Source organism: Kogia breviceps, chromosome 4, assembly GCF_026419965.1.
Source record: "Kogia breviceps isolate mKogBre1 chromosome 4, mKogBre1 haplotype 1, whole genome shotgun sequence".
NCBI lineage: Eukaryota > Metazoa > Chordata > Mammalia > Artiodactyla > Physeteridae > Kogia > Kogia breviceps.
Window position 1 is genome coordinate 173415351 of NC_081313.1, and position 9315 is coordinate 173424665.

The 9315-nt window shown below is 49.4% G+C and overlaps 1 protein-coding gene across 10 annotated transcripts in view; it reads right to left on the reverse strand.

Annotated features, from left to right (window-relative positions):
- CACNA1A (calcium voltage-gated channel subunit alpha1 A) overlaps positions 1–5945 on the reverse strand; it is a 246207-nt gene extending 240262 nt beyond the window's left edge. For 5 of the 10 annotated variants that reach the window (XM_059059987.2, XM_059059986.2, XM_067032660.1 and 2 more), the window contains exon 1: positions 4571–5216. In XM_059059987.2, coding sequence (XP_058915970.1) covers positions 4571–4863 — 293 coding nt within the window. In that variant the 5' untranslated portion in view covers positions 4864–5216. Of the gene's footprint in view, positions 1–3657; positions 3769–4570; positions 5218–5298 lie in introns of those variants that run through there. The other 5 variants (XM_067032659.1, XM_067032658.1, XM_067032656.1 and 2 more) reach the window with 4 other exon arrangements.
- Between the last annotated feature and the right edge of the window lie 3370 nt (positions 5946–9315).

The window sequence follows — 9315 nt, forward strand, 5'->3', positions numbered from 1 at the left end:
GGCACTTGGGTAGCGGGGTGCTGACTCAAAGGGTCACTAGGGGATACTGAGGGGTAATGGAACTGTTCCATATTTTCATTTGGGTGGTGGCTACATGCCTGCATGCATCTGTCAAACTCCGAGAACTTTATGCTTAAAAGGGTGAATTTTGCTGGAAGTAATTTATACCGCAATAAACCCGGTCTTTGAGAAAGAGAAAAAGAAGATAACAGGATGCATCTATGATGTGACCTGGATACTCCAAGGGTAACTCATGGGCGATCCTTAGAGGCTTGTTGGAAAAGCAGAATCCCACACCGCACCCCAAATCTGCGGGTCCAGAATCACCATTTTAACGAGGCAGTCCTCACACTCAGGCAAGTTTGGAAAGTGCTACAATGTATACATAACACTCCCACTGGGCCTGCGGGCAGCAGCGCCCTATAATCAAGCGTATCTACTGTTTTCTCAGTGAAATATACCAAAATGCACACCAAGCGGGATACATTTAAGACTGTAAATGAAGCATATAAATTTGGGTCAGTTCAAGGTAGTTTTTTAACCCCTAAATGAGCTGATCTTCCTGTTTTCAGAGCTTTTTAGATTTGGGGATTGCAGAGGAGGAATCACACCTTTGCAGGGGGGGGAGAAACAGGCTAATTCCTACTTCCCAGAGTTTTGCCCTTCTGGAAGTGCCTGCCACACTGATCTAGTAGAAGAATTATACAGTCATTCTTTCCTGCCCTTCTAGCACAAGCTACTTTTCAGGGTGGGCCAAGACTCTGATAATATGCTCCAACTTCTCCCAGGGTCCCCTTTGCTTCTCATGCAGAATGTTCCTCTTCAGTCTTTGATTAAACAAAAACAACAACAAGGGGGTGAGTGCCAATCGGCCAGTGTCCGTGGGTTACCTGATGCGATGAGACTCTGGGTTTCTTGTTAAGAGTCCTGAAAACAAGGGTATGAAAGCCCGGCATCCTGCAAGCACTTCAGGAGAAGGAGCGAGATAACGCAGACCTGAGTCCGCGGCCCGAATTCCTACAGCATGCTCAGCGCAAGATCTGCTGGCATCAGCAGGACTGGGGGAAGATGACATTCACATTGGCGCTTGGTAGCGCGTCAGAAGAGGCAAGCAGCATTAAGTGGGGGCTCTAGGAAGGTTGACAGATGCGCCTTATTGAGCTGACAGATTTGAGCTCTTCAGAAGCCATCATCAGAGCCCGTCACAGCCATATTTAAATCAGACTTCCAATCGAGGAGAACACGGAACCAAGGTGTGTGATCCAGACAGCTTTGCTGCCTGGAATCCTCCAAGAGTGAAAAGCACCAATGGAAATCTGAACATCAAAGATTTCCATTTGGCTTTTCTGACTTAGAGGAAAATGAAATTCACGAGAACCCCTTCATTCTCACTGACGGCTTCGAGCTTGAGCTGCCGAGGGAAGCGGGGTGCAGAAGGGAAAGAGTCACAGTGGCAAAGTGCCCGTGACCATGGGGAAATGCAAGGTTGCACCCTCCCTCCACCGGCGTACCGTGCCGGAATCCGCATTAGGAAGTAACACTCTTAGGCCCTCGGAGCACACAGCCAAGTTCATGGAACAGCCACTGACTGACTTCTCCACGTGGCGGTGAAGAACCTGCTTTGCCCACTCACCTGCAAGCCTCAGTAAATGCCGTTTCCAAATACACGTTCCGCGACACGCACATCGAAGAACCGCGGTGGCAATTCCACTCCTCGGTATAAACTCAAGAGAAACGCCTCCCCAAAAAGTTCAACCAGAGACATGCGCAATCTGGAACTTACTCAAATGGCCCTCAACTGTAGAGCAGAGGAGTATGCTGTGAGAGTCAAACAATAAAATGTCACACAGCGATGAGAAGGAACAACCAACAACGAACCACAGTGACATGGGTGCATCTCACAGACAGATTGTTGAGAAAACAAACAAAAAAAAGCCCGGCACAAAACAACGCAGCCTCTGACTCCATTTACAGGAGGCTCAAAAGGAGGCCAAATGAAGCCATGGGGTCAGAAGTCGGGGTAGCGGTAACCCTTATCGGGGGGGTAACTGGGAGGGGGCAGGAGGGGACTTTCTGGGGAGCTGGTTACATTCTTTTCCTTGACCTGGGTGCCGGTGGCATGAACGTTCACTTACTAATCTGGACTTGACTTGGGTACTTTCCCACGTGTGTATCTATATACATTAGACTTTATTTTAAAAGTTCTAAATAAGTACTTAAACACTTTTTTTTTAATGGCAGAAATATTTAGATACTCAAGTCCATGTCCTGCCCCGGTACTCTGACTCCTTGGCGTTCCCACAGTCCATTTCTCTGCAGCACTGGCCCAAATGCCCTTATCCAGCCCCCCATCTCCCTGCCCCCTCCCCCCTCACCACCTCCCCCCCCAGAGAAAGCTCTGTCCTGAATGACTCTGGCCGGTGACAGATTGGGGGGGGGGGATGGAGAGCTTTGCCTTTGAGAGTGGGGCTATAGAATGTGTTTGCTGCCTCAGGCCAAAGAGAGAACAAACACTGACTTCGAAAAGCAAAATGCACAAACTCATCACGAAGCTCCCAAGAGCAAGAACGCCAAAGAAAACCTCTAACAGACTGAGTGCTCCCAGTTTCACCTGCACCCCTCTCTTAAGATCCCTCCTTCCGAGGGACTGTTGCCATCCCTTCCCTCCCCAACAGCCCTCTGATCTGCAGGATTCAGGCTGGACCGGGGTGAGCTAAGGACACATTAGGATTCCCACCTTCTTCCTTTCCTCCTAGTAGACTCCAAATCCAGGCTCCAGAAGGCGATCTAAAGCCATTTTCAACACGGAAAGCTGTCAGCCCAGTGAATCCCTCCTGGACACCCCCGAGTTATCTGATCTTGCACTCACTGACACACTGCTATTCTCCATGCCTCCCCCCACTCCTCCAGGGATTGGGGGGAGACAGGCAGAGTGATTACAAGACCCCTGAGCATTTCAACAGATCATCACAAGATTGAAACTTAGGAGGCAAAGACTTGGCTCCTGCCTTGGGCACCAGACAAAAATGACATCGTGATTAGGGGTACAGCCCTCCCAAAAGACAGCAGCTGAACCTCTTCATGCTCACACACACTCCAAAACCTCAGAGGCCTCCGTGAAAGTTTCTGGACCCAGTAGCCAAAATCCTGCTCAATTCTGATCCCCCCTAAAAGTGAATCCACCAGCCAACGTGGTCCTCAAATAAGCAACCCCAGGAACACCTGGAGCTCAGCCCCGTTGAGTATCTAACTGTCAAAACCATACACAGAAAGGATGGGGGCTCTTCGGCGAAGCCCATGGGCCCGACCAGCCCCATTCGTTTTTACTCCGAGGGCAGCCAGTTGGAACCAAGCCGAGGAGCAGCACATTTGGGCATGGCACGGTGGCCAGTCAGCCTGGGAAGCAGGGTTCGTCCCCCTACTTGGAATCTGGGTCATGCTTAGATAACTGCTAGAAAGCCCGACTAATTACCCATCCTTGCCTCCCTACATCTCAACAGATGTTAAGCCCTCCTCAAGGTTTATTTCAAGCAGGCACGAATTTAAAGAAACACAAGGGGATCTGGATTTTGGTAGCATCTCAACAGAGGAAAATGTGTACTCCACTTTCTTCCTCTGGATCTTTAATTAAAAAAAAAAAAAAAAAAAGGCATTTACCTGCCCAAGACGTCCACATGGGTGCTGACTCTCCTGGTGTCCCCTCCCGGGTCTCTAGGGTGGAAGAAGCAGATTCCAACCCAAGGCCTAACACGGCACCCTAGGAAGGACCCAGCACCTCATTTTCTCCTGTCCTATCTTTCTTATTGAAGTAGCCCATCCTGGGTCTTCCAGGTCAGGGCCCCAGATGGGGCCAACGGGATGTTTTCTACACCTCAAAAGATGATGAGGTCCCTAATCAGTGGGTGTTAGGAAATGGAAGCTGCAGACACGGGGAATAATAAAATGCCCCCCAACCCTTCCTGGCCGGAGGCCCATTCCGGGATATTAATTCTGGTCAGTGCTGGCCCCTCAGTGTGAAGACCACATGCTCTCCCACTGGCTCTTGGCCCTGGGAACCCCTAGGCACCCTCCTTGAGAGGGCAGCCCCCAACCTCGGGCAAGCAGGGGTGGAGAGGCCTGAGAGCTGGGACTGGGCTCCAGCTCTGGAGGCAACCGTGGATTCCGGCGAGGGGCGGCTAAGGAAACCCAGCCAAGGACCCCATGCTTCCCCTGCCCTGGTCAGAGGGCTCAGGCCCCGGCCTGGTCTACGCTCATTCGGGGAGAACTCTGACCCATCCGGAACTGGCTCTAAAGGCCCCTGTACGACCCCAGGGCCCGGCCCTCATTCTGAAATCGGTCCTTGGGAGGAATCCATTCCCCCGGCGCCCACAACCCCAAGCCTCCACGGTACCTCAACCCAGCTCGGGGTGGAGAGATGCTCCACACTCCTCCCCGGTGCCCCCTCTCCCAGCCCCTGGAAGACCCCCCCCCCCCGCCGCCTCCCATCAACCCCCGGGTCTCTCCCAGCCTGGAAGGGGGGAAGCGAGGGAGGAGGGGGAGGCGCAGTTGCCGGGGTCTGGGCAAAGGATATGGCCATTCGGTGATCTTTTTGGCGTATTTTCTCACCACGTTGTCCTCGCTGAAGAGGAATAGAGACCGGTTGACCGTGAGGCAGTTCTGTCGGACGGGGATGGGGTTGTACAGGGCCATGGTCCGCGCTCTCTGCGCCATTGACTGCTTGTACATCCTTTGCGCCCCAGGCTGCCCGCCCTGCCGGCTGCCCCCGGCTCCTCGCCCGCCTCCGGCGCCCACGACCACCCCGGCGGCTGCCCCGGAGCCTCCTCCCCCGTAGCGGGCCGGCATCTCGTCTCCGAAGCGGGCCATTCTGCAAAGAGCAAAGGGCTCCGGGTTACGCTGCGGCGAACGATGCGGAAGACGCCGCCGCCGCCGCCGCCGCCGATGCTGATGCTGCCGGGGCTGTGAAGACGGCGGCTGGAGCTGCGACTGCGGAGACGCTCCACGGCCCAGCCCATCGGGCGGCGGCGGCTCGGCGCCTCGGGTCGGGGGCTCACAAGGCGGCTGCCCGGCCCCAGCCGGGGATAGCAGCTCGGGACATCTTCCTGGCTGACCCCAGAGAAGGAGGGGCTGGAGGAGGGTGCGGGGGCGGGGCGCGGGGGCCGGGGAGGGGGGGAGGGGAGAGGGAAGCAAGGCAAAAAATAACCGAGGAAGGAATCCAGGCAATCCCCAGTCCACCCACTCCGGAAGGGAAAAAAAAAAGAAAAAAAAAAACAGTTAAAAAAAAAAAAAAAAACCGCACACCCCCTTTAAGACTCGAACGGTTTGCAAAGGACGCCCCCCGGGACGCAGTGGAAGCTTCAAATTCCTCCGAGGTCCGGGTCAGGCTGGCGTCTTGCAAAAGGAGCGCGCCCGGCTCATTAAAAGCATTTTTTTGTTAAAAAAATAAAAATAAAAACCAAGTCTTTGCTGGGGGGTGGGGGGAAGGCAGCCCCCCCCAATTTAAAAATCCCCCTTTCTGTTTTGCTTGAGTTCCTAGACCTTAAAAATGCTGGAAGATCTGTAGCCAAATAAATAAAATTAAATTAGAATTAAGAGTATTAAGGAAAGAAGGGGAGGGGGGAGGGAAACGCTCCGAAGGGCTCTTAAGGAGTCTTGAAGCCGCAGGGTCCGGGTGTTGTTTTTTGTTTTTTTTTTTTTCTTCCTGAATCACCAGCGGCTGCTCGCGAAGGAGAGTGTGAGTGTGCGTGCAGCGTTTCGCTCAACCGTGCCTCATCTTGGGGTTAAACTGCAGCAATGAAATCCTGAAAATTCCCAACAGGGGGAAAAAAAAAAAAAAAAAAACGAGAGAGAGAGGGAGAGAGGTCTGCGCCGTTCGCTTAGCCACTCAATAGCTGCTCCCGGATGCTGCAATGCCTAGAGCCCATCGTCCCCCCCACCCCGCCCCCCAGTGCCTCCTCTTCCTTCTCCTCTAGGCTTTGCTAAAATAAGACTGATGTGGAGGGGTGGGGGGAAGAGGAAGTAAGCGGGGAGGGGCGTGGGGGGGGGGGAATGGGCGCAAAGGTCTGAACCACTGGCCAGCGAAGGTCCAAAGAGGAGCGATTGATGAGTTTAACGGGAGAAAGACCCACCCAAAGTGTCGGCACATGATGGCCCGCGACCAATCGCGGAGGCGCGAAGGGACCGGTCTCAGCGGAGTTTTGTGGGGGAGAGAGGGGAGAGCCGGATGGTCGGGAGGCGAGGGGGAAGTTGGGACGACAGATTCCTCCTCCCTTGGGAGGAAACCTTGCTTTTCAGCGGGTTCCATTTCGGTTGCAGACAGCCGGACGCTCCCAGCACCTTGCAAGGAGAAGGAGGGAGGAAGAAAGGAAGAAACTTAAAGGTAGAAAAGGAAGGAGATTCAGGTCGAGAGGTGCAGTGAGTCCTCTACACAGATTTGCTCTATTTAGCAAAAGGCAAATTTTGCAAACTGGGAGAATGGTTTGGTGGTACTTCTGTGAAAGTTTCAAATCGGCCCTGCAAGCTGGAATGAAAGATTGACCCCCATCGTCGGAAAAACCCCAGAGATGGCAAATCTTAACTGCCAGGAGCGGATAACTAACCAGGTCCTACTTGGCTGGATAAAGATTCTGGCTTATATATGTTGCAGCGTGTTTGCTTCTCTCCAGAGCCACTACAGTTTTATTTACCATTCCCCTTTTTATATTGCTAAAGTGAAAACACACAGAAAAATACCCAAAGCATAAATGGACGCTGTAAGAATTTGCTGTGAAACTAGCACTCATGGAACTAACACCCAAGTCCAGAGCTGCCCCCCCCCCGCCCGGAAACACACATATGCCCATTTGCCTCAGCAATAATCACATCCTGACTTTACGGTATTAATAGCCTTGCTATTCTTTATACTTTTACTACTTTATTGTGCATTCCTAAACAATACAGTTCCACTTTGCATCTTTTGGGATTTTATATGAATATAAGCATCAGTATATATTCTATGATGTCTGGTTTGTTTGGTTCAACATAATGTCTTTAACAGAGAACAGACTTGTGGTTGCCAAGGTGGCAGGGGAGGGGTGGATTGGGAGTTTGGGATTAGCAGATGCAAACAATTATATATAGAATGGATAAACAACAAGGTATCCCTGTTGTTTATCAAAGGAATATAGCACAGGGAGCTATATTCAATATCCTGTGATAAACCATAATGGAAAATAATATGAAAAAGGATGTATATATGTGTATAACTGAATCATTTTGCTGTACAGCAGAAATTAACACATTGTAAACCAACTGTACTTCAATAAAATTGAAAACAACATGATGTCTTTAAGATTCATCTGCTGTTGTCACATGTCACTGCGATTGATTCACTTTCACTGCTGTATGGTATTTCAATAAAAGAGTAAGCCGCTATCTGTTTATCCATTATCTTGTTGATGGACATCTAAGTTGTTTCCAGTTGAGGCTCTTAAACATTCCTGCCTTGAATAATCCTGGCGCCTATAAATATGCATTCTGTAGGAATAGCCTTAAGTGTGAAATTTCTGGGTCACAAGGTAGCATATCGAAGGTTTGTAAGATGTCACCGAACTGTCTTCCAAAGTGGAGGTACCAAGAAACTGTTGAATTTTTGTAAAAGCAATATATTGACTAGAAGGCAGGGGTGATAGAGAGGAAGGGGAAGAGGATGAAAAAGGCAAATATTTTTTCAAGGCTTAGCTGGAGGAATCCTATTTCATGCCCTCCCCCATCAGTATATGAGTTCATTTGAAACATACTAGAAAAGATGATATGTCTTTACATATATTCCGCATTCTGTGCCTGTGGGTAAGCCTTTACAGGTTACCTGTAGCACTTTTGAGATTTCCTAACTTGTCAAGGTATGGACAAAATGATTAAACCAAGAGTGATCAGAGTTACAAGGAAATGGGATGTGTAGGATTCTCAATAAATATTAATGATTTTTGTACTTGATGTTTCAGATTTCAAAGGCAAATGACAGTTCATAGGAATCAAGAAGTAATCCCACGTTCATGGATACAAACAGCCAGTCATATAAGAAGGCTGCATTGTGCAAAGTGAACTTACACATAACTTGTTATGATGGACTTTCCCAAGAAGAGAGTTGAGTTTCATGTAGCATAAGCATCACCTACAGAGATTTCTAAAGACCCAGAGCTTTTCAGAAAAGAATAACCTCTCACTGAGAAAGTCCTTACCAAGATAAAGCATCTACAAGTCTTCATAGAAGCCCCGCTTTACAAGTGAAAACATTGAGGCTGAGAGAGATTTTAGAACTTGCCCAGGTCACTGACATGGGTCTGAAACTACTGACTCTGTTGGGTGGAGGTAATTGGATACAAACACTTTGGAAAACTGGTCATTTCTTCCAATGCTGGACCCTGTGAATGCCCTGTGACCCAGCATCAGCACTCCTAGGTATAAACCCAGGAGGAATGAGCACATAGGTCCACTAAAAGACACTCCCTGGAATGTGAACAGCATCATATTCATACTAGTTAAAAATTGGAAACTTCCCAAATGTCTATCAATAGCAGAATAGATCAATACTCTGTGGAGCATTTGCACAAAGAGCCTTCTGCAGCAATGAGAATGGATGATCAGGAGCTACACACAAGTGCATGGATGAACCTCACAAACACGATTTTGTATCAAAGAAGCCAGGCATACAATAGAACATGGTGTGTAATTTTTGTCACATAAACTTCAAAATGGGCAAAATGAATCTATGCTTTAGAAGGTGAAGTAGCCATCACCCTTGAGGGTAGAGGAGTAATTGGCACAAGGGGGGGGGCTTCTAGAATCTTCTCGATTTAGGTGGTAATTATACAGGTGAGTTCACTTTGTAAAAGTTGTGCATTTTGAAAGTTTTCATTGAGCTGTGCACCCATAAGTTGTGCGGTTTTCTGGATGTTCTCTACTTCAACAGAAAATGTTTGTAATGCTTCTGAATGTAGATCCCAAGTAGCACCACTTGTCATAGTGATCTGTGATAATTCTCCTTGTGGACTTTAACCATGAAGTCTCTACAACAAACTCTGGCCGCCTTTTTACCAGAAGACAAAGAAAATCTTCTAAGACACCCTAACCCAAACCTAGACAGCAGACAAGCTGGCTGTATATCAGAAATGCCTGCAAAGTGTTGTAAAAATTCTGATTCCTGGGCCCTCCCTCTCCCCTGATTTTCATTCGGCAAGTCAGTGGGGGGTACATCCAGGTTTGCTAATCACTGCTCTGGAAGGGACAAACTTATTATCCCTATCTTGGCATTCTCTAAAGTTATCAATGGTGGTGGTG